Source organism: Gymnodraco acuticeps, unplaced genomic scaffold (genome assembly GCF_902827175.1).
Source record: "Gymnodraco acuticeps unplaced genomic scaffold, fGymAcu1.1, whole genome shotgun sequence".
Lineage (NCBI taxonomy): Eukaryota > Metazoa > Chordata > Actinopteri > Perciformes > Bathydraconidae > Gymnodraco > Gymnodraco acuticeps.
This window is the reverse complement of record NW_022990939.1, coordinates 23414-48532: the sequence shown is the minus strand read 5'-3', so window position 1 is coordinate 48532 and position 25119 is coordinate 23414. Positions and strand designations below refer to the sequence as shown.

The window sequence follows — 25119 nt, the reverse complement described above, 5'->3', positions numbered from 1 at the left end:
ATGACCTTTTGCTATCTATTTCAAACATTACTTTACACAATCAACAAGTTTAGTCATTTCTAGCTATATATTACGTTTAACTAATGTTTATTTTAGTCAGAGCCATTTTAAGCTAACTCTAACCATTTGTTCCTTAGTAAGAGCTATTTATTAGAATCATATATCTACGTATTAGCTTATTTTAGCTAACTATTTCAACCATTTAGCCACTATTGTTAGCTAACCACTTCATCCATTTAGCCACTAATTTAGCTCACTATTTCATCCATTTAGCCACTACTTTTAGCTAACATATTTCAACCATTTAGCCCGTACTTTTAACTAACTACTTTAACAATTTAGCCACTACTTTTAGCAAACTATTTCCACCATTTAGCCAATACTTTGAGCTAACTATTTCAGCCATTCAGCTGACAGCTACTACTTTTAGCTAACTATTTTATACAAATCTATTTATCCATTACTATTACTGCTAACTATGAATGACTGAAAACAGTATTGGAAATGATTGATTACTTGTACCTAAGTGTTTAAAAGTTGTATATATGTTGTGTAGGCTACTTTCTGTGCATCCGTGCATGCATCAACATCCGTGTCAGCGAACTTGCCAACAAGGTGATAGATTCGGAGCTGTGAGATGCCCTGGGGCTTATGGGATTGCCCACCAGGCACAAACTGAGCCCACTAGTCCTCAGACAATACACTCCTATGCTCTGCTCTGCACCTGTGTTATGTTTTCATGCTGACAAAGATGTGCTGTCCTCTGCGTGGGCTCAAGATCTGCTTTGTTTCCATGACTCAGAGACTAAAATAGTAAATCTGCCACCAACTCTGAACCAAGGCTCTTTGTAGTAAAAGGGCCAAATAGTTTTCGAACACACAAACACAGCAGTGAATTGTTTGCAAATGGGTGAGTTACTCACTGTGCTAGACCAACACACAAATGCTGAGTGAACACAATTCACTTGTCTTGGATTTTCCAGTGTGTGTAAATGTGCACAGTGTTATTGGATCGGGTAAATGAATCTCATCATTCATATTCCACAAACTGGAGGACGGTGGGGGAAGAGATTCACAAAGCTTCCAAATACGACATCCAATATCGAAATATGCAAAGCTATGATTATAGGAGACGTGGGTATTTGTTTGGATGGGGAAAAGATGACAACATCAAAAAAATAATTCACCACTTTTTTTAATTATTATTTATTTACGTGTGATTTCGCCACTGATATGGCTGAAGTAAAACTGCAGCATTAAAGAGTGGGAAAGCAGGCCTGTGTCAAGACATATAACCACAGAGAATATACTACTGCCCCCCAGTGGATTTATAGAAATACTATGTCTGAAAGCTTTGAGGAAAAGTAGATACTACACACTTCATTTATGTACCTTTCAAGCCATTCATTGACCCCTTATGCCCTATAGAAGCATTCACATTCCATAATATTTCTTTCAGGGCCTATTTCTTTATACATTGTGTTATCTGTGCTAATGGAAACCAGGAACCTTTGTTTTGGGAGTTTTATTTCTGTGAAATACAGCAGGATTTCTCCCCTAAGTGTATCAAAAGTCTTTGAGCAACACCCTCAAACATTGACTCAGATGAGAACGGTGTCAACAAGCATCTCTGAAAAAGAACTCAAATGATAATTTCCTTTATCGGATTTCTGCAGTCCGTGAAGTATCTCCGTGTTTCGGTGCATCTTCTTTTTAGTTTGTGTAGCATTGTAGATGCATTATTTCTTGGAAAGAAATTTCATTTTATTCCCTGGAGTAAAGGAAAAGAAACAAGAGTGTTGTTAGGTGAGATTTAACCACCAATAGATATTCTGGAACAGACTTCTGGGAAATAACCTTACCCAAGCCTTTGAGAAACCTGTTGACCCTCCGATGTTCATTCTCGTGGATGGAGTCCAGATACTCCTGCACCCTCACTTCAAATAATCCTGACAAAAGAAAGAAAATCATGAGTCACTGGATAACCTCCCAACACCCAAACCTCTTCTTTTCACTGCCCTTCTTCACCTCTCAGAGCCTGCCTCTGGAGCTCTCGTTCCTGGATGAACCAGCCAAACATCTGGGTCTCCATGAAGACCTCCAGGAACCGGCGCACTGTCTTAGACGGGATCGCTTTACGGAAACTCTCGCGTTGGAAGTAGCAGGGGACCGGTGAGGAGGAAGAGGAGGAGGAGTAGCCGTCCTCCCGTTCACCGGTGATGAAGAGTGGATAGTGGCCTACCAGCTCTACGAAGAAACGAACGAAGGCCTCGGACACGACGGTGCTAAGATGGCCCGAATCTGCACAGAAGAGGATAAACGAAGGTATTGCGGTTGCTTAATTGATAAATGACATAGCATTCATGGCTAGTTTTCACTTTCAGTCTTTACTAAATCTCACCACCAGGTGTGTCTCCTCCTCTCTCATTAGCAAGCTCTCGTCTCCTCTCCAGAACATTCTCCAGGGCTGATTGGAGCTTGGATGGCAGAATGGAGTCTTCATCGTCCAACTAAATGGGAAAATGGCGCATCGAAAATTCATTTTTAAGTACACTAAGGATTAAATAATTTGGTCCACATCCATAAGTATCATGAAGTACCATAGAAACGCGCACAAATATAATTCAACCCTTGGCCTACCTGTCTGAGAAATCGACTGTTTTCAAGATCCACAACCAAAACCTGTAAAAAGAAATGTTTTAATGGTTATTGCTTGACAATGAAAGGGTTAGGGTCATACAACAATTTGCCATAAAGTATTGATGTGATAAAACTCTACAGATGCAAATAAGTCAAAGGTTCTTTTGATGACTCCAGTTTCCTTCATACAGTATCTGCTAATCATTATGTCTCTGACCTCCTCCAGGGGCAGCTCAGTGAGCTGGGGCAGGGAGCTGGACAGCAGGCCCACCAGGAACGGGGTGGGGGTGCACACGATGTCCAGCATGGCCGACGGCAGCACAGGGATGTAAGTGTGCTGCCACACAAAGGGGTAGAGCAGCGCCACGACAGCATGGCAGCACTGGGAGAGAGTACTGCAGGAGAAGATGGAGTGGAGGAAGATCAGATGATGCTGCGGCAAAGAAAGCTACAGAAAGTGAGTAACGTTCGTTTAACCACATGAGGGTGCTATGGTCTGAAATAAAGTGTAATCTCTGAATATTCCCTGCTGGGGTTTTCAATGGGAGAAGGTTTTAAACATATGCGGGACACATTATAAGACACAGTATACATTTTGAGGTCAAATTCTTCGTTTGCTGCATTCTGGTGGATTCTTATGCACCAATTTATGGCGAAAATTGCTTAATTTATGTAAAGGTAAACACAAAATTGAAGTGCAACATGGCAAAATATGTAAATACAATAGGATATAATGCATTCTCATTCTCAGTCCTGCTAATTCAGCACACACGTAGGAATGAGTAACTCTTTCGTCCTATTTTAAGCCCCTGGACGTATTTCAGCAAGATTTCTAATCTTGTTCAAAACATATCCCACATAACTGTGTTCTTTGAGAAGTTGTAATATTTTCTTAATGCGGAAAAGTCCTTATTTTTCAAGGAGCAAGTTGCAATATTACTATAATAATCTATAAAACATTTTATTTTATAATGATTTTTGATCATGTGCATTTTTTATTCAAAAAATGTCACATGTATACACGTTTTAAGAAAAAAGACATGCCTTTGCTTAAGCAGTTTTTCTTCACATGAAAAAAAGCAATATCATTAATGATGATATTAGACAGAGTTGTAATTATAATGAGAATAACGTTATAATACTCAAAGATCAGTTCACCTTCTGTACCAAATGTATTAAAGGTGGGGTAGGTAATTGTGGAGAAACCAGCTCGAGTGCGCTAGAATTTGAAAATACACAGCCGGAAGAAATCTGCCACTTCCTTACAGAGCCCCTCCTCCAACACACACGAACGCGCACATGACCAATGAGGGCACGAGATAAGTTTGTGCACAGATGGAAGGCTGACAGGCAGGTAGGCCATCCAGTTACTTTAGCCGGGCCGGCTAAAATGATAGGTCGTGCTTTTTACAGTATTACGGCTTCCACAGATGATATTTTTTTATGGATTTTTTGTCAAAGCACTTCAGATATTCATTGCTATCGGGATGTTAAGAGCATTCCATGGAATATAACAAAAAGTGTATCTCGAGCCGGTTTCTCAAACTTACCTACCCCACCTTTAACACAAACAGTGGTTGTGTACATTTTTGTATCAAAACTATTGCTAGGGACAATCGTGTCGTCGCTGTAAAATGGTAGAGAAGTGTCCAAATACTAAGCCCTTGAACATTTCCCAGAGAGGAAAGCACATACTTGTTTTATTTACTTCACTCATCTTCACATTCCACTACTGTGACCGCTCTCTCTATCTCCCACTGGCTTTCTCTTGCAGAACAAACAAACTGGTCCCAGCCCAACAACAACTCGACAGAGCTGGACTCAAAATATCTCTCTGGCATGTTCCCTGTATAACATTTTTATAAAAACGAGGGACTGGACCACCCGGGAGCTTCACAAAGAAAACATCCCTGACCCTCGCAGCTCATATCTGCCCGCTGCATAATCCCATGAACAGTGGAGGCAGGATGTTCAGTGCTACCTCCTATTGGGCTGTCTCAATAGAGAAGATTTTAGTGTGTGTTGTGTAAGGATAAATATCTCCAACCTGAGTTTGTCGGCGGTGAAGATGACCCTCCGCTCCAGCAGCAGGGAGCCCAGCACCCGGAGGAGCAGGCGCAGACTCAGACAGGAGAACAGACACTCGAAGTCCACATGCTCCAAGCGCGAGTCAGAGGGCCGGCACAGCTCCATCACCTGGGAACAAGATGGACACAGAAACAAAGCTATAGTATAGAGCATCATATATACAGTTTTTATTACATTCTTCTCATTAGCCTTTAACTAGTTTTTGAGGTACTTATCTCTGGGAGTCGATTTGAAAAAAGACCTTTGTCACATTGAATTATCAGAACTTCTCTCTATTGAAAAGGTTATTCAATATCATTTGTTAAAGGGGCCTTATTATGCTTTTTGGGGGTTTCCTTTTGCAGTAGTGTATTTGTATGGGTTTTTGTTCATGTCAACGGTCTGCAAAGGCTAAAATCCAAATCCCACATTTTGAAAAAGACAACAAAATGATTATTCTGAGGCTTCGAAGAATAGGGGCTTACAGAAAGCTAAGTGGCTTAAATCATTACTTTGTGCATCTGAGGGTGAAATAATAACAACAAAAAACTAGTAAAATATAGCAAAGAACTAGCTAAATTGCACAACTTCTTCCACTTTTTTTTAACGGACAATCCAACATATTGTAAAGGAAAAGGTTAACAGGATCTTCTTTTCAATATCTCTTTGTCACTCGCCTCAGTGCCGGAGCCGGGGAGGAAAGTCTTAATGGTGATGGTTCGGCCTGGAGCTGGAAACTGAGCCTCCATGATGGCTCTCATGAAAGGCTGCACAAGAGCGGGAGACAAAGCCCTACGCCTCTCCACCTCATCTAGCACCTACAGTGTACACACACACACACACACACACACACACTTTGTAAGTACCTCATTACTCATAAGCCAATAATATTATCATTGGAGGCCAGCGGGTGTTTACCTTTGAGAACAGGTTAAAACAGCCAAGATGGCTGACGATACAGTAGACTTCTGGTAGACGTTTACCTTTTCCACTGGGCTGAAAAAAAAGGGTGGAAGTTTACTTAAGGAAATCAGTTTAACTGCCATGTGTTTGTGGATTAATAACTGCGTTTTTTCTAAAGTATTTTATAAGTCGAAAACTGTTGCAAAACTCAAGCAATGCAGTGTTTCCACATAACAGAGGCCATGTTAAAGTTGAAAAAGTTAAAACATATTTATTTTGTAACATTAATAGCACTGAAACACAACACACACCACAACACCACACACACACACACACACACACACACACACACACACCACACACACACACACACACACCACACACACACACACACACACACACACACACACACACACCACACACACACACACACACACACACACACACACACACACACACACACACACACACACACACACACACACACACACACACACACTCTTATGCACTTCCTCCCAGACTCTCAGATGGACTATTTTCCCACAGGCACGCAGACTATTTTGGCACGGTTATTTACTCAGCCGTCATCGTGGTATTTAGCCACTTCCTGTTCAGTAGCAGTGCACTTATTTATTCTACTCATTTGTATTTACCAGTAAACGGCGGCAGTATCCGAACCTCCTGCTCCCATCCTCTCCCGTCAAAACAAAGGAGAACATCTCACTATGAAGGTTGACCCAAAACAAATACACAAATAAAACTGTGATTAGCATATTTTTGATTGCATATGAAAAATGTAATTATTTAAAAACTTTATAATTTTTGAGCAAAATGGGGTTAAACTTGAGACAGTCCATTCCAGCAGTCAAGTCATTTAGTGAGGATAAAATGCGATCTTATTTTAACCTTAATATTATCTTTCTCAAATATGGAATATCATAAACAGTAGCTTTAAGACCATGTTTACACTCTCACCTTGGAAAGTTCTCCACCGGCTCCCAGTCTTTTGCATCAGGGAAACAGAACTGAGGGATGATCCTCAGCTGATCCTCCGTCTCCCTCATGAACTTGAAGCTCCGCTCCAGCTGAAACAAAACCAGAGCAGCGATGTCTTTAATGCTTTATATTTCCATAAACTAATCAACGCTTAATTTGGGGTTATACATTATTATAGGGTTAGATAAAATGCTGCTGTATGAACAAATCAATCCACATTTAAAGCTCAACCTTGCTATATCAGATTTTCTGATTTATCTTGGCTGGTGGGATAAAATATGTAAATTGATATTTCTTGGCATTCCCAAGAGATTTAAATACCTTGAATCTTGAATAAATGGGTACTTCAGGGATTTTAGTATTGCATTTGTTTGAAGTGTTGGGACTCGCTAAAAAAAAAAGAAGAAAGAAATATGCAACAGAGGCGAAGACATCCTGAGTTGAAGTCCTTAGTCTAAGTAAAAAAACGAAAGACTGGGTCCTATATTTTCCTATAAACAGGCTAGCCTTTTTAAGTACACCTTTCCAGATCCCTCGTCCTATACAGTAGATATCTAATATGTCATCAATCATCTGACACAGTATCTAAGTTTACTTTGTAAAATCTGTAGATTGCTCTTATACAAAGGTTTTCATTTAAAAAAAGCAAGCTAGGCCTCATGCCCTCCTCTGCTCCTGACCTTTGGTGGGAACTGCTGTGTGACCTCTGGCAGATAGTGGGCACCAGCCTTCGATTTCTGCAGCGACACAACTAGAAAATATTCAAACAGCTGACGCTGGTGGAGCTCCTTTTCCCGAGAGCGCTTGCTGGTGTTGGAACCGTTGTAATGGACTTGAGCCTGGCTAGGCTGGCTCAGTATGGACTGGACTGACACGAGACGCTGACGATGAGCTGGAATAGAGGAATGTTTTTGTATAAATTGGAGATGTCAAAAACTAAAAGACAGTGTACGGAAAGTGTTCTAGTGTCATCTACCTCTTGATCTTTCTTCAACTTCACTCTCAGAGTCACTGTTCTCATCTGTTACTGCAAACAGAGATGGGTCAATTAAGTCAAAACTCTACATTTTAAAAGATTAGAAATTACAAAGATTCATTTTAACAACATCATCACCTCTCCCTGAGCTTGTCTCAGCGTAATGATAGATCCTTCGGAGATGTTTCTTCCCGATCTTCGCCTCAAAGATGCTGTTGATTCTAAGCACGACCTGTTGGGAAAGGGCTCTGAATCAGTGTGCAGCATGACATATTTTCTTAAGGATCAAAGTCAGCTTTATTGTCAAAATTACTACATGGTGTTATACATCCAGAAATCTCGAGATACCGTTTCCCGCAGTCCCACAGTGTGACATATATACATAAAACAAAACAAAACGGGCCTAGATAAACGGGGTATACAATTTAAAATGTTAATAATATATTTAAAATGTTCAAAGTACAGGATGAGAACAAAGCACCAATTGATATTCTGAACATAATCTTTAAATGATATGGTAAGCATTAGGGTTGGTGGATAACACATCTGCTCTAGTTCAGGGATCCTGCATAAGAACATACATTAAGAGCCCTAAAGTATGCACTTTAACACACACCGTTGGTATCCTGCGGCAGGTGCGGCTGTAAGGATCCCCGGGGAGCAAGTAAGTGTGTTCAGGCCCAGGAGTGGAGGGAGGGCTGAGCTGGGGTAGAGATGAAACCCCTCCACTGCTGGTGCTGTGGGGCGACTGGTTGCTTCTCCGCAGGTCCAGCAGCTTAAAGCCCCTGCCTGAATTCTGCCTGAAGAAGCCTGGCCTCAAGGTCTGTGGACATAAAATAATAATGAAATACATTCTCACAGTCATTGAAATAAGATGTCACTGTAAATCATTATGCTTCGCTTGTATTTCCAGGAACCTTGGTAGTTTCTGCACCAGGAGAGGAGGGCAAAGACTGCTGGGAGCATTGACTCTCCAACTCTATGTCCTCATATGGGTTCTCTTTGGATGAGTCTGCAAGGATACCAAAGAGGGTTATATTCAACATGTTTAGAGGTATTTTTCTGAAAATGCAAGGTTTAAATAATAAGGGATTCCAAAACGGTATTCGGAAAATCTGTAAAATTGACCTTTTAACTTCTTTAAGAGAATATTTTGATAATTTGGGAAATACTCATACCATCTGAGTAAGATGAGAAGATCAATACCATTTTCAACAAATGTGAGGCTACAGGCAGGCAACAGTTAGCTTAGCTTAACACACATACTGGAAATAGCTAGCCTGGCTCTGTACAAAGGTAAAACATCTGCCAACCAGGAGAGACCCCAAAAAAACACTTCACCATGCCAATAAATAAGCAAATAACCTCCTTCAAAACAACTAAAGTGGCCTGTTTCAGGTCTTCATGCTAGGATAAGCTAATTAGCGTAGTTGTAGTCGTAGGATCATGTTCACTAAAAACAACCTGTAAGTGGTATTGATGTACTTGTCTAACTCTTGGCAAGAGACATTTCAAACTATTTATTCAAAAAAGGAAGATCACTGATGGATATTAGAGTTTCTGACCTGGGATGTCTTCATAGTGATGTTCTGGTAGGCGAGAGAAAAGCGGGCTAGTTGACCTTTTGAGGTCTTCAAACTCAAAGGATTTCCTGTCATGGTGAACAAAAAAATGCAAAAGAGTGTACAGTATATGAGCTTTCTACGTTGTATTAATTTGTTCAACATTGTCTACCTTCTGCTGTAATATGCTGTATTGTTTTGCGTAGTACAACACCAGGACTAACATTGTATTTGATGTTGGTTAAGCTGTGACCAACTATTGTTGTTTCATTTATACCTTTTGATGTTGTCTCTGACTCTCGCACCCCAGGGTCTCCCATAGACACCAGAGGGAGGTTTTGAGGACGTTTTTGTAGAGGTGGGTGGCAAGGTGGAGGGCAGTGGGGGGAGATTCCTCTGCTCTCTGCCCTTACTCTGACTTTTCCCGATGGCGACGATAGTTGGATGCTCAAAGGTCCGTTGGGGTTTGGGCACCGGGTTGATAGGGGGCGACCCCGGCTCTGTGTACACATTCTCCTGGTGCTGTGTCTCTTTCACTGAACCAGTTTCACCCATAACTACCTGTTTGTCCTTGCAAGGTGGGCTGAAGTAGTTCCCAAGCTCTGGAGGACTTTTCCCATGGTTCTCCCCCATTGCATCCAGGTTTTTAAAAAGGGTGAACACAGCTCTCTTCTCCTGGTTGGCCTGTTCTGCTGTTTTCCTTTCATTGCTTTTCTTCAGCGTCCCCATCTGCTGCTGCACTGCTATTGAAGGCGAACAAGGCCTTGAATCCCTAAGCTTTTCTACGTTCTCTTTCTCGTGATCTATTCTGCCGCAATCCCCCCCTTTTTTGCTCTCACTGTGCTTGCTGTTCTTGAGCGTCCCTCTTTGCTGTTTCCCAGTTTCAACAGGTGAACAAGGCCTTGAATCCCCAAGTTTGCCTACATTCTCTTTACCAAGATTTTCCTTTTCTTTTTGGGCTACTCTCTTGCAACTCTCTTCACTCAATCCATCAGAGTTGTTACCATTCTTTGTAAGGGATTCTGTCCTTGTTATGCTGTGGCATTGGCCCAAAGAACCTGAGGTAATGGGTGAATGAGTGGGTTCCTTCCCCTCCCATAAAGAAATCTTGTCCTTAATTTTGCCTCCATTGGATCTGGGGAGCTTGTTGCCTACCAGGAGAGTGTTCTCATTGTGAGGGTCGAAGCTCGGCCTCCTGTGCGCCATCATGGGTGATTCTTCCCTCTGGTTTTCCAACGGGGTGAAGGGAAGTTTGTGTGCCCTCTCTCTTCTTTGTCCAACGTTGTTGTTGTCCCCTGAAGCAAAATGGAACTCACCAGCACGGCTCTTCTTTAACCTAAACACACACACAGGAGCAGTTTGAACCACAGTTTTACAGCATTCTTCAGTAAAACACAGATTTCAAAATGATAATTGAATCACTGATTACCTAAATTCAATCAAAAAATACAATACTATGCTACAAAAGGCAAAATAACTGACTTTCATTGAGTTTCCTGAACTTCTGAGTACGGTCACTGCCTGTTAGGGGACACTAAGTCTTTTTCTGGCGACAGTGGGAAAATACAGCCTGAGAGTAAAATGCCAGAGGACAAGCCTATGACCGAGCATCTCCTTCTCATCGGCCTCGCTAAATAAACACATACTTGGACCGGAGCCCATTTCATCAAACTGTAATGTTTAATTAAATAAACAGGAGGAAATGGGAAGCCCTAAGATGAATGACCTCTTTTTTTTAGGGGATGTGATGAGTAAAGGGCAACGTAAAGCATTTTTTACTTATTTCTAATGAGGAATTTGTGAGGCCAAAAAGGGAATGCGTTACAAACCTGTTGACAGTGGCGTATATGTTGTCCGGAGTGATGGTCATTCTCTTAGAGGCCGCCATGATTGCTCAACACCTGAGACAGAAAAAGAAAAAAAAAAGTTTAGCCAATCAATTGACTTCATCCGGAGGCTTTTTTCATGAGTCTCTGTGCCCACTTGATCGTTTTCTCTCCCACACTGTGTTTCAGCATGATATAAATACGACATTTTAGGCCGTGCGACCATTCATCCCCATCTGATATGTATGAAATTCTGGGGCCAGCTGGGCAGACTCAAGGAAAAACATGACAGCCAGTGCAACTCCCTTGAGAAGGTCATCACCAAAAACCAGCATCTCAATAGTCATTGGGGAGCTTTTGCCTGATTCAATCACTCTTCTCTATAGCTTTTCTTGAATGACTGTATTGTTACTTCTTCTGCTGCGTTCTACTCACAGGACACTAACCTTTGCCCTGCTTTCCCTCCTCTCATCTTGACTCTCATACTTTCACATCTCTAAAGGCCCATGTTTCAAAGTTCAGTGGCCTCTAAGATAGCGCTTTGTAATTTCCCAGCTCTGGGGCCGTTGTCATCATTTGTTTAGTTGATATGTAATCCAAATAACAGTGAGCGACAGCATGAAGCCCTTAAAGACGTAGCTGATAAGCTGGGAAATACATTCAGACGCACTGTTACTGTGTGATAAAGATAGCAAGCCATCCAGAGCTGCATAGTTAATCAAAATGACATACGTTTTTCTACAAAATACATATGGCATGATCCCTTCCAAAACTAATTGCTTTCCCCCACCAATTTTGGTTTTACAGTTCATAAAGCGACAGAGCAGAACATATATGATTGAACTAAAGTCTCAAACAGCCTGTATTTTGTATATTTAACTCACTAAATGAAATCCGCTTCTTACCTCTTTCCGTCGTATAGTTTCCATGTGTTTTCTTAAGCATAATGCTGGTGAATTCAAGGTATCCATTGGTATAATCTCCAAAGCTAACTTGATTTAAGGTTTGAAGTGAGTCGTCACAAGCTTCTCTCCCTGTATCTTTCCCAATCTTCAACTTTCATTCACTCTCTCTCCACACACACTGGATATGACTTCCTCCCTAACTCTCCCTCCCTCTTGCTCCCTCTCTTTTTATGTATTTCTATCTGCTGGTGGTCCCTCTCACAGCTGACATTATGAACAAGCTATGTAGAATGAATGAATGTCTCTTAATACTCTTACTTTTAACTACTTTATAACTTTAATGTTGCCTACTAACTGCAGAGGAATAACTTACACAAGTAACACACGTCATTGTATAACATTAAAGAGGCCGTATTATGCTGAAACTCATCGAATGTAGTCCTTTGTTTACTTTCTTGACATCGTGACATCACTGCGAAACACTCGCGCTTCTATCGTCTAGCTCTCCATCACATTGTACGTGATAGGCTGAGGGGAGAGTCATCTCTAAGCTGTTGACCTAACCAATCAGAGCAGACTGGGCTCTGGTTTCAGACAGAGGGTGAAAAGAGGTGCTGCAGCACAGGCATTATGAGAAAAATAAAGACCTTTTTGAACATTAAAGGTGGGGTAGGTAAGTTTGAGAAACCGGGCTGGAGATACACTTTTTGTTATATTCCATGGAATGCTCTTAACATCCCGATAGCAATGAATATCTCAAGTGCTTTGACAAAAAATCCATTAAATGTCATCTGTGGAAGCCGTAGTACTGTAAAAAGCACGACCAATCATTTTAGCCGGCCCGGCTAAAATAACTGGATGGCTACCTGCCTGTCAGCCTTCCATCTGTGCACAAACTTATCTCATGCCCTCATTGGTCATGTGCGCGTTCGTGTGTGTGTGTTGGAGGAGGGGCTCTGTAAGGAAGTGGCAGATTTGTTCTGGTTGTGGCCGTTTCTCAATCGCAAGTAAAACTGCTGCAGAGCAACTATTTCAAGTATACTACGTCATCGAGTGGCGCCGAAGGACTGTTTAAATGCATGTTAAATGTGTGTTAAATGCATATATACAGTCTATGGTTAAATGCCCAGCATTCTGCGCCACTCTATGACGTAGTATACTTGCTCTGCAGCATGTGTACTCGCGATTGAGAAACGGCTTGTGTATTTTCAAATTCTAGCGCACTCGAGCTGGTTTCTCCAAAATTACCTACCCCACCTTTAAAGCATGGAAACATGTCACTGTAGAGACACTACATACAAATATGAACCCTGAAAATGACCATAATAGGGCCCCTTTAATTTCCCTCCAAATCCGCGGTTCTTTGGAATTCACATCACAACTGCTTCTGAGCCACAGTTGCTGGTGCAGCTGTAGCATGTCAGCCCACCCTCTTTGCCCCCGGGCAGAAGAGAGTTCCAAGGGATTTGAAAACAGCAAGTCTCTTAAAATGGCAATGCCAATGAAAATCCAACTACCAGGAAGTGTTCTTTTTAAATATAAATTAACTCTAAGAGGTAAGCTTTAAATCATATATTACAGAGGCACTGATTTATATTTACTTTTCAGTATAAAGCAAACAACTAAATAGGCTACTTTGTGTTTTTGCGAGTTATGTAAGTTTTGTCTACACCATTTATTTATTTTTGACATGGACTTATATTTGTTGACATCTTTTAAGATGTGTTAAACTCGTTAACTGTTAATTCGATTATTAACAGTGGTGGTGTTAGAAGTACTCAGATATTCAACTTAAGTATAAATAGCCTACTACACTGTAAAAATACAAGTAAAAGTCTTGCATTTTGCATCTTACTAAATTATAAGTACATAAGTATTGGCATCAAAAAAATAGTACTTACTGTGCGTAACGTCCCACTTTAGAATAATTTTGTCATAGAAATGTAGTGGCGTAAACAGTACAATGTTGGCTTCCAAATTGTAGTGGAGTACAAGTATTTAGTACCTTAAGAAAATACTCAAGTGAAGTAAAAGTACTTACCAAAGGCTTACCAGAATCGAAGTGCAGGCAAAACTCAGTGTCAGTGTCACACAGTGCAGCCAGGGTATTTAACTACATGGTTTTTGGCGGGGACTTTTTAAAACCATGTAACAAGTGTTGCAGTGACAGGTGAAGGCTCAACAGTTGTCTGTTTATTTCCAGCCTGTCGTTCTCCTCCTGTCCTGCGGGGGCAGCACTGAGTCTCTGGGCTCTGCGGGCAGCTACCTCCGCTACACCAGAGTGCACAGTAAACACAAACCGACGCCACACCGAGAACAAGCCAGCAACGACTACAGTAGCAGAAAGGTAAGAAAAACACTTGGTTTATATGTGTTTTATTAAGAGTGTGAAACTGCAACTAACAGTATGTTGTTCATATATGCTTGCTTTGATTTTTACGTGTAACACGAGCCCGGAACTGGCTATGTAGATGGAGGCTACTGTCAACAAATATGACCAAAGCTAGCTGCCTTGTCACTCACTAATGTGGACACAGACTGTTTTGTTTGAGTAAAAGTAGTCCATTCTCCATTTAAAACTGACCAAAATTAGTACAAATTACAGGATATTTACGGATGTGTTGGTAACAAATAGATGATGTGTTCATTTATAACACACTAAACCATTTATTTAACCACTAAAATCATGGCAATAGTGATTAAGCTTGTGTAATGAGATCTAGAGAAAATTGATGGCGTCCTTTAAACACGACGTCCTGCTTACCTTTTCCCTTTTAGTGTAATGGTGCTTTCTGTTTAAAATTGTCACCAAACATTGCATATCCCTTTTACCTTCAGGGAGTTTCTCTAACAAGCATTTTAGGAGGTGAGCACTTACTGTACCTGCCATATGTTGCAAGAAAAAAGAGGCATTCTTGTGGAACAGGCAGTGGTGGAATGTCACTTAGTACATTTACTTAAGTGTTTTTACCTAAGTACAATATTTTTGATACTTGTGCTTTACTGTACAATATTTATTGATTTAAAAGCACTCTTTAGTTATTTTCAACCACAAGTTAAATTACCCAACAGAGTAAATACGTGTCTATTTACACTCTCCCTCGCCGGCAGCTTAGATAATAGCCAGAATTGAATGGGTGCTGTAAACGTCATGTGAAAAAACATACGCTTGTTATGAAGGAAATGAAAGTGAGGCACTTGACTTTCATACCAGTGTTTATTAGAAAAAGCAAAGCAATAACTGATACACATTAAATACAGTTTCTTTGTAGTTGACATTAAACATAAATCCATTCAGTCACTGTGCCAGTTGTTCATACATCTGCAACATCTGGGATCATGTCTACCTTTAAAAACACGAGTTTGAGTTTGCTTGTACGGCACTGGTATTGGATCAGTACTTGGTATCGGCAGATACTCAAAGTTGAAGAAAAAAAAGTTGCTGGTGGGGGAGGGGTAATGGATCTGGAGGCCGTCAGTTCACACTGTGCCCATTATACCTGTGGGCACAACCCAACATTCAGACCAGTTCTATTTCTATTCGTTTTTTTACTCCCAAACGGACGGATACCTTCTACGAGCTAGCATCTCAGACTCACCAAGGATTGGTCAAATCGGGTACAAATTCAGTACTCCCTAACTTTGGAACATTTTTTAAATCTGTTGTCAGCTGCTTTGAACCTGGGATGTTTGGTGATTGTAAATCAGGTGTTACTTCATGCATATCCTTTTTATTTTCTCTTGTAATAATTGTTGTGTCCTCAGTTATTCATCTAAGGACTAATACAAAATGTCTGCAGTTAGTATTCTGTATGAAATATAATACACAATTCAACAATGGTTTCCAATTCCTTCTTTTCTTTGTTGTTCCCCTAGTGATGTGCTTGTACCATCTGCCGTAGCGGGACTCTATAGCTGAACCCGTTCCCTTCCCTGTTGCTGTTCCCCCTGAAGACCTCCACCACTTCCTCCTTCCCCGTCCTCCACCTCCTCCTCTTCTCCCCCCCTGTGATGCCTCCCTCGTGCTGTGGCTGCCTGTCACAGTACACTCATCACCATCTGGTTGCCTTCCTCCTCACCTTCTTTAGGTAATCCAGGTTATCCTTAAAGTCTTCCCTTAAAAACCTGCTGTATCCATATTTCCGTTCACCCTGCATGTCTTCAGAGTAACTGGAAACCCAATAATGAATAGATTGGCTCAAGCGGTCACTGGATATAGATGGGGGGGGGGGGGATTCGTTTTTGAACCCCAAGAAAGTAGTGGGGTTGATGAAGAGGGTACACTGTGTATGGATGAGATATACATGTAGGTGAAAGGTTTATAAGACAAAGCTAACCCAGGTCAGACGAGGTCAAGATAACAAGGACAATAAGTAATGATTTCCACTAAAAAGGGGTACTTGACCAATTTTGGGGGGTCTCAAAGAGGCCCTGTAATGCTTTTGGGGCTTTTCTCTTTCCTATAGTGTGTTATATAGGTTTTCTCTATGAAAATGATCTGCAAAGGCTAAAATCCCAAAGTTGGGAGTTTCTCTCCCACACACATTTTCTATAACCCTGTAAATAAAGAATGTTTTGCAATGTTAAACAGACGAGGATAAAAATCATTTGTATGGCCACTGAGTAAATTCCATGCTGTGTGTTTATTCCAGTCAGTGCTGTTAATCTTTGATTACAGTAGACGTGGTGTCACATGTCTGCAGCCGTGTCCAAACACTATCAGGAGCAAAGCAAAGTGCCGTGTGCAACAGCTAGCCGCACACAGTCCCGTGATTTCAGCCACTTCCTGTTTCTGTTTTAGATGGGGAATTCCATCGTTTCCTGCAAAGTCTTTCTGGAGAATTACACTGATACTTCTTTGGAATGTAACATTCTGGATGTAGCCTAAGACTTCTAGTGGTCATAGTACAGATTATAGTGAGTGATGGTATAATTCATACGTGAATAATTGACACTTTTCAACTGATGTTAAACAGCATCGCCTCCAGCTTAAATATGAACTTTGACCGGTTCATTCTACGTGGAACGTTTAAACAAATCTCAATCAAATCCCTGTTGATTCAAACTGTTCTCTGTTTCTCCAGCTATGTGCTGCTCCATGCCTCCAGGAAGACGTTCAGCAATGTGAAAGTCAGCATCTCCGCTCAGTGGACGCCAACTTTTACAAATGACAGCGCAGCAGCTTTTTCTCCCGGCAAGGTACCAGTAGAACAGAGCCGCGTTAGAGCCCTTAAACAGTGCTTCTCAAAGTGTGGTCTGCGGACCACTGGTGGTCCGTGAGTATATTGGTAACATTTCACATTTGAAATAAATACATTTATTTAAGTTTTTCGCACTCTCGCGGGAATATCTCCGCAATGGAAAGTTTCACTTTTGATTGCATGATATAGCCCAGATAAGCACCTTCATCACACATGTGGCCACTTGTGTGTACAATTTTCAGGCGATTTGTAAAAAAACGATGTGTTTTTGGATATTTGTGGAGTTAGGTGGTCCGCGAGTGTTTTTTTATTGGTTAAGTGGTCCTTGGTATGAAAAAGTTTGAGAAACACTGCCTTAACACATAAACACCCTGCATGTGTAACAAACTGTTTTTCTCTGACTGTTCCAGACATGGGAGGGCAATCATCTGTTTGCAGATAAAGAGCAGGCCACTCTGTTCCTGGGAGCTCTGGACACCATCTTCCTCTTCTCATACGCAGTGGTGAGTGGAGTACACGATTTTAACACATGTTTTAAACAACTGAAACAGATATCTTTTTGTCATTTGCCTAACTTTATGTTGTCCACGCAGGGTCTGTATTTCAGCGGTGTGATTGGGGACAGAGTGAACCTGCGCTACGTGCTCTGCGTCGGCCTGTGTGGCTCTGCTGCAGTGGTGTGTACATGCTGTGTGTTTCAATGTGTGTTATCCTTAATGATGTCTTCTTGTGAGTGTCAAGAGGTACATTCTGCTACTATTCATTTATAGTTTCCTATGTCAAAAAAAGTACTACACCCACCTAGGTTGTATGTTTTTATTGAGTAACATTATCCTACACTTCTAAAGAGAAATCTGTTATTTTAATCAAGGAAACTCTCCTTTAATTTGGTTACCTTATTCTATTATATCCCCTTTGAGCATGCATCAGCGCTGTTTTTAATATCTTTTAATCCATTCAAACATACTTTTAAGATAAGGATGGATTTTAACTGGATGAAGGTTTTAAGACGTCGGACATCTGGATTTTAAAGGTCCCATGTCATGCTTTTCCGGTTATTACCCGTCCCCTTGTGTGTTATGTAGCTTTGTATGCATGTAAACGGTCTGCAGAGTCACAAACCCTCAAAGTACACCCTGTAGCGAGTAAAACTCTAACACAGAAAATACCTGTCTATGCTGCCCCAGAACGCCTCGTTGGACATTTTCTCTTTTTCCATTGTTTTCTTCCTGAGTATGGTGACGTAACCATGCCCAGGTCCAAATGGACCAATCCGTGGAGCTCCTCACACACACACACTCAGCCTTATCTTTTCTCAGGGTGTGAGTGTGTGGCAAACAGCCTGGCTGTGAGTGTATGTGTGTGCTCAGGCTGAGTTCCGTGGTGTCTCGCTGTCTCGCAGACCCCACGCAGGAAATGACACCAGTAATCCAGCTCACACTGGCCGCTCCTCGAGCCTCAAAGGGCGGAGCAGCGAGCCCCGCAACGTCCCGCCAACACGGCACCCAGACCCCACGCAGCATTCTCATCTGTTTGTCCTTACTGGTGTCATTTTCTGGTTGCTAACGCCATGGTAACACATAATCACCGATGTTCCACTGTAACGGTGGTGGACTCATCAGAACAGAGTGGGCGAGCTGACCAATCAGAGCACAGTGGGCTCACAGGGAGGGGGGAGGGGGGGGCAGGAGCTCCAACAAGCCGTTTAGGACAGAGAGTGAATACACATACTATACGAGAAACCAATGTGAGTTTGGAAAATTGCACAATGTAAATCTATTCTAGTAGACCTCAACAATGGAATAATGATCAGTAGAAATGTCATGGGACCTTTAAGTCATCAGAGAAAAAGCTAAGAAACTGCTAGCGACAGACAGAGAGCTTTGGACAAACACTGTATATTGATGTGAAACTGCTTTATTTAGTGTCTTACAGGGCCCCTATTATTCTTATTGGGGTTTTCCCTTGAAAATTAAGCACTTTTTGAACATAAAAGCATGTAAACATGTCATGGTAGAGGCACAAAACACAACTATGAAATTGAAAATGAGCGAAATAGAGCCCCATTAATCAGTTTTAAACACTGGGTCTATTTGTTTTGAACAGGGCTTCCATTAGATTAGAACATATATCGTGCGTTTAATTGAATATCAAAGATCCGTCAACACGTTTTGTAAATACACTGAAGTTGTATGAAACGCTTAACTGTGTGTCTGCAGGAGTTTGTGTTTGGCACTCTCACCGAATGGCTCAAGATCTACAACGTGTATCTGTACTGTGGGCTGTGGGTGCTGAACGGCCTGCTGCAGTCCGCTGTGTGGCCCTGCGTGGTGGCCGTCATGGGGAACTGGTTCGGCAAGGCGGGGTGCGTCTGTTTACTAAACCTGCATTTATCTGATATTTGTTCAGGAATTACATCTGCAACATCTATCCAGCCTAGGCCAATGTCAATATGTTCCTGTATATTTCTGTTTTCTAGATGGATAGATACTCTAGTGATATATTTTCTATTGTAATTTTGTATTTTTTTGCTGTTAATTCAAATGTTTAATTTTATATTTGTATCTTATTCTATCTTTTAAATATGTTTCACTCGTGTGTAATACTTAACAACACTGCTGCTCGGACAACATTTAGGATGAATAAAGTATCTATCTATTTAGAAGTATCTAGCCTGGAGTTCCAGTCTCTCAAGTAGAGCTTTATGATACACACCCACACACCGAAACACATTACACAAAGACATCCATTTACTGGTGCCGCTACCTAAACTTAGACGTCATTTAGACACACTTTACCTTCAGTAGTCCTTATTTGCTCAAATGAAAGATAGCAAGTCACTGAGCTGTTCGTGGAGTTTAGTGCAATGGTTGAAGTTTAAGTGTAATGTAACCAGAGGCGTTTAAAAAAAATACTTGTACATATTTATTTCTAATTGAATCCATGATATTGTCTTCCAGCCGTGGCTTTGTGTTTGGCCTGTGGAGTGCCTGTGCCTCTGTAGGAAACATACTGGGGGCTTTCCTGGCTTCTAGCGTGCTCAAGTATGGATACGAGGTAAGAAACACATTTGAAACCAGTAGCAGGTGCACAAATAAATAAATTCCATCGCCACACATTTAACAATGCCTATTCTCAGAAACCAGAAGTTAACATGATGTGTTGCTGTGTTCAGTACGCCTTCTTGGTGACCTCGGTGGTGCAGTTTGCCGGTGGGGTGGTGGTGTTCTTCGGCCTGCTGACCTCCCCGAAAGAAGTCGGTAAGGACTGCGAGGAACATGTCAGAACAACGTGTATTGTTAGTGTACAAACATTACCAAAAAATGATGCTCCAGTCAGTGACCGTATTCTCGATGAAATTCCTCTTAATTCCTTTTTATGTGCGTTTTCACCTCACTTGATATATCCCGAACTTGGTCTTTTGTTGCCTAAAACGATTGATCTTAGGCAATCTCCACATCCTGAATGTGTGTATATTAGGGTCCTGAACCTATACGCGATTTATTTGGAAACCATAACGCATTTAAGATCTCGATTGACACCATTTGTATGTGTGTGTCAGGTTTGAGCTTGGAGGCAGAGACTGGCCTGAGTCCGGTGAAGACGGACACGGACAGCCACCGGCCTCTGATGAGCGACGAGGAGGAGGAGGACGCCGCCGAGGTGGAGGTGTACGACAGACATTACCACTCGATTCAGGAGCCGGAGGATCCTCTGGCTGAGGCCCCTCTCCCCGTGACCTTCTGCCAGGCCTTCTGTCTGCCTGGAGTGCTGCCGGTGAGTAGACAACTCCCAACTAAAGGATTTTTTACAATAAGCTTTTAAACGAACAAGCTGTTGACTCTCCTGGTCTGTTTGTCCTGCAGTATTCCCTGGCGTATGCGTGTCTGAAGCTGGTCAACTACTCCTTCTTCTTCTGGCTCCCTTTCTACCTGACCAACAACTTTGGCTGGAAGGAGGCCGATTCTGACCGCCTGTCTGTGTGGTACGATGTCGGAGGAATCCTCGGTGAGCAGCAGGAGAATCTGCATTTTTCTCCCCATTGTTTATTTAATCGTTCAATAAACATTTGAGTTTTTAAGATATATATTCTTTACATTTTGTCATAACAGATTTAATGATGCTCCATTCGATTATTTGACACGTAGATAGCACACAATTGGAGTTCATTAAACAAATGATGTACCTGGGTCCTTTCTTAAAAATGTATGACATTTTTATGACAAAGTAATTCAAAGTTTTATGGCGGGAAAGTCAGAGTCAATATCACCCAAAATTATTTAAGCATTACTATAATACAAATTAATGTTTAAGTGGTTTTTGGGTTTAAAATATGAGTAAGATTCTCTGATAAAGGAAGTCGAAAACAGTGACTAGTCTACAGTATTACCGTTTACTAATTGTACAGGTCAAATAATTATTTGAGTAAAATAATACTGTCTTTTTGTCTTTGTTTCAGGAGGGACGATTCAGGGTTTGATTTCTGACTTGATGGGCAAGAGATCCCCGGTTTTGGCCCTCAGTCTGGTGCTGGCCATGGCATCCCTGGTGGGATACAGCCGTGAGTACAGGGTTTACGATTCGTTGATGAGCATGATTGTGTCAATACCACAATATCGGCCACAGTATGACACTTCTACTCTCTTTCTCACTCTCTGTGCTCCTCAGACTCACCTAATGACCAGGTAATAAACGCCGCGCTGTTGACAACTACGGGCTTCTTCATTGGCGGTCCATCTAATATGATCAGCTCCGCCATCTCTGCTGACCTGGGGAGGCAGGACGCTTTGAGGGGGAGTCAGAAGGCTTTGGCTACAGTCACCGGCATAGTGGACGGGACAGGAAGTATAGGAGCCGCTGCGGGACAGGTAAGCAAAAAATACTACAGAATAAAACTCTTTGCTCTACAAACAAGGGCATTAAATCATCAGGAAATGACCAGGTGTAATAACAGGTAAAGCTGTTCAATGTTGTTCCATCATGTTGTTAAGCCACATTTACCCTGCTGCTTCAGTCCATCCCAAAAAAGAGCCAATATATTTAAAGTCATCTAATACATTTTTCTATCTCAATTTATTTGTACATTTTAATTGTCCATGTATCAAATAGTTCAGAATTGATTCAACATGTATTTATCCATCTTTATAACCATACGTTTTCTTTAGTTTATTTTTGTAGTTAAATACATTTAAAAATGTTTGTTTTGTAATCTATACACTGGAAGACCTTGCATTTCTCAATGTAGTTGTTTTAACTACGGTCTTTGCCCATTTCAGAGAGTGTTATGGTATTTTCTACGGTTATTTTAAACTGTTCTTTATTAAGGTTCCTTAATACATTTTTCTAACTTATTTGAGTTGTTAATGTTATGTCCTCCTACTAGCACACTCCTTGTTTTATATACATGTAATCTCTGTCATCCTGCAGTACCTCGTGTCGCTGATAGAGAGCAAGCTGGGCTGGATTCAAGTCTTCTACTTCTTCATCGCCATGGTGAGATAGTGTCCACCTATCACAGCAGTCCTTTTAACTGAAGACATTTCCACAGTAGGGAAAGCACAGGTGTAGATGATAAGGGTCGTTAATGAACACAGCCATCGTTAGTATCGTTAGTAAGTAACACCTGTGCACTTCAAAGCAGAGCCATCGTTAGTAACACCTGTGCACTTCAAATAATTCCTTACATTTATTATAGCGCTTTTCCAGATGCTCAAAGCGCTTTACAAATACACATTACACGTATCATACATGCAATGGTCATGTACTGTGGACAATACCCACAGGAGCAAGTTCAGGTGAAGTGTCTTGCCCAAGGACACAACGGCTTGGCGGTGGGTTTCACCCCTTGATCTGATGATCATTGCACAGCGCACTGCGCCACACCGTCCATCTTCACGCCTCTAAGTCATCGAGGCGCTTTTACAAGTACACATTGATATCATACATGTACTGTGGACAATACCCACAGGAGCAAATCCGGGTGAAGTGTCTTGCCCAAGGACACAACGGCCTGACGCAGTGGCGGCAGGAGCGGGTTTCGAACTGGAGTTCCCCAGCACTCCCCCTTGATCTGATGATCGGATGCACAGACCACTGCGCCACCCGTCCCAAAAGCAGAGCCATCGTTAGTATCGTTAGTAACACCTGTGCACTTCAAAGCAGAGCCATCGTTAGTAACACCTGTGCACTTCAAAGCAGAGCCATCGTTAGTAACACCTGTGCACTTCAAAGCAGAGCCATCGTTAGTAACACCTGTGCTTTTCAAAATGTCGGTTGTTGAAAATGCCCATCCTACAGGTGTCTGTTTTTACAATATATTGGCATGAATATTACTTTGTTTTGCCAATTCTTACTTACTATATTAATGTGACTTTAAATTTCGGGCTTATAAACCAATTAGTTTTGCCCATTGTTCATCACTTTTCTTTACTGTGTTGTTGTAGTGTGTCCTCTTGCAAACCCTTGTGTAACTTTCCTTTTATTTCCTGCTACAGACGGCGGGCAGCATTGTGTTCATCACTCCTTTGCTCCACAAAGAGGTGCGTGAGATGTGGAGAGAAAGACAAGCGCTGCGTCGCCAGCTGTGAACGCTCCATCATCCTGTCAGCTGTAAGCTACTCTTATCGAGTGACAACGCAGCTCACAAACTGCTCATTTTAGGTGAGTTTTGGGAGATGGAAAAATTGGTGGCCAGAACGGTCCACACCCATGGGCGCCGCCACAGAGCACAACACTGCAGTCTTATCCTGTCACTAGAAGCCTAAAAGTGTAAATGCTCAATTATTTTAGTGTGAAAACAAAGATATGAAGTTTAAACTGAATGCTGGTTTTAAAAGAATATACTTTTAAAATGGACTTTGCCGTCCAATCTGCACCATCACACTACTACTGTACATATTTAAGGATTTAAATGGATGTAAAAATAAGATTGGCATTTTAGATAAGAAGTTCTTTAGTTAAGATCAAGCCCTCTGAGACTTTCAGTTGCCTGAAGAATGTGAGTAATAATTGTAATGTATAAATTGAGCTTTTGTAGATATGTATGATATTTTTGGTCCAGATGAATAATATTGCACTGTAGTCCAGTAATAAGTCTTAAAGATTTGAATGAACCACTCAGACCTTAGCAGGGTTTTGGGAAGCTTTGATTTCTCTTGTGTACAGTTTAGTGTAATCAGGTTACTGTATAAGGGGACTGGTTCTTTCATTTCTCTTTATAATATATGTCAGTCAGGGATTGATATATGCTTATTCCTTTTTTAAGTTTCAGTGTCTTACGTCACACGCAGTTGTTTTAAAAAAACACTTTCACAAACAACCTTTTAACTGACAGAAACACAATTCTGTAGAAAGACCCACGTCTCACATTTAGTTTACAGTGTAGCATGCCTATTGCACATTTCGGTGTGAACTGCATACTGACATTTTAGAAAAAACACAATTTGTTTCTTGTGTGAAGTTGCACGTTTGTTGGGGGAATGGGAATCTATGTTTGAACCGATTTATTACATTTTGAAGGTAAAATACTTAATTATGTCTAAGTTTGAGTGGGGACACTTTCATGAAACACCAGCTTTATGCGAGTTAATGTCTTAGCAGTGTCAAAAACCAGCCTTCATTTTTAAGCAAGATGATTTTGGTTGAAATCTGTAAAAAAGAGACTTTAATTTGTGATTTTATAGTTAACAGAAGAACCAAGTAGTTTTCTCCCCTGCTTATAACCACTTGAAGTGCTTTTAACATGTGGAAACGTTGACATCAGGGCTTCTTCGTGCCATCATCTGTGATGTGAGACGTGTTCCTCGCACTAAACCAAGAGCCCGGAGCTAAAAATGAGTCTTGACCTTGTGTAAAAGAATGTAAATTGAAACCCATGTGGAATGTGTTACACTATCTGTGGTGTCTTTTTGTTTTATCTTTATTTATGTGTACGTTTCAACTTTTAACTGATGTCAATGCAAATTTTCATTTTAAATAAATGCAAATTACATTTTGTAAATTGTGAGTAATGTATAAAATATGTCAGATAAAATACAAATGGGG

The 25119-nt window shown here is 41.2% G+C and overlaps 2 protein-coding genes across 5 annotated transcripts; one reads left to right on the top strand and one right to left on the bottom strand.

Moving 5' to 3' along the window:
* Window positions 1-1190: 1190 nt before the first annotated feature.
* On the bottom strand, window positions 1191-14044 carry LOC117558261 (DENN domain-containing protein 2A-like). Of its 4 annotated transcripts, none has more exons than XM_034234309.1 (20): window positions 13917-14044; window positions 10974-11045; window positions 9422-10480; window positions 9148-9233; window positions 8500-8594; window positions 8199-8405; window positions 7721-7814; window positions 7583-7633; window positions 7287-7498; window positions 6586-6695; window positions 6264-6333; window positions 5626-5703; window positions 5385-5525; window positions 4688-4836; window positions 2858-3035; window positions 2641-2682; window positions 2402-2510; window positions 2029-2301; window positions 1863-1949; window positions 1191-1771 (listed from the first exon to the last, which is right to left on the bottom strand). In XM_034234309.1, exons 2-20 carry the CDS (start codon window positions 11030-11032, stop codon window positions 1740-1742), a joined length of 3132 nt encoding a protein of 1043 aa, XP_034090200.1. In that variant the 5' UTR covers window positions 11033-11045; window positions 13917-14044; the 3' UTR covers window positions 1191-1739. The 4 variants fall into 4 exon arrangements, with proteins under 4 accessions (XP_034090200.1, XP_034090202.1, XP_034090199.1 ...); XM_034234311.1 differs by lacking the exon at window positions 13917-14044 and adding an exon at window positions 11876-12260 and having other exon boundaries at window positions 7583-7627; XM_034234308.1 differs by lacking the exon at window positions 13917-14044 and adding an exon at window positions 11876-12259.
* A 45-nt stretch (window positions 14045-14089) lies between these two features.
* On the top strand, window positions 14090-25075 carry slc37a3 (solute carrier family 37 member 3). Its single transcript, XM_034234312.1, has 14 exons — window positions 14090-14222; window positions 15752-15963; window positions 16960-17074; window positions 17487-17579; window positions 17670-17753; window positions 19296-19441; window positions 20037-20133; window positions 20252-20336; window positions 20639-20853; window positions 20943-21084; window positions 21536-21637; window positions 21745-21944; window positions 22504-22569; window positions 23571-25075. Exons 2-14 carry the CDS (start codon window positions 15887-15889, stop codon window positions 23661-23663), a joined length of 1515 nt encoding a protein of 504 aa, XP_034090203.1. The 5' UTR covers window positions 14090-14222; window positions 15752-15886; the 3' UTR covers window positions 23664-25075.
* The last annotated feature ends 44 nt before the right edge of the window (window positions 25076-25119 follow it).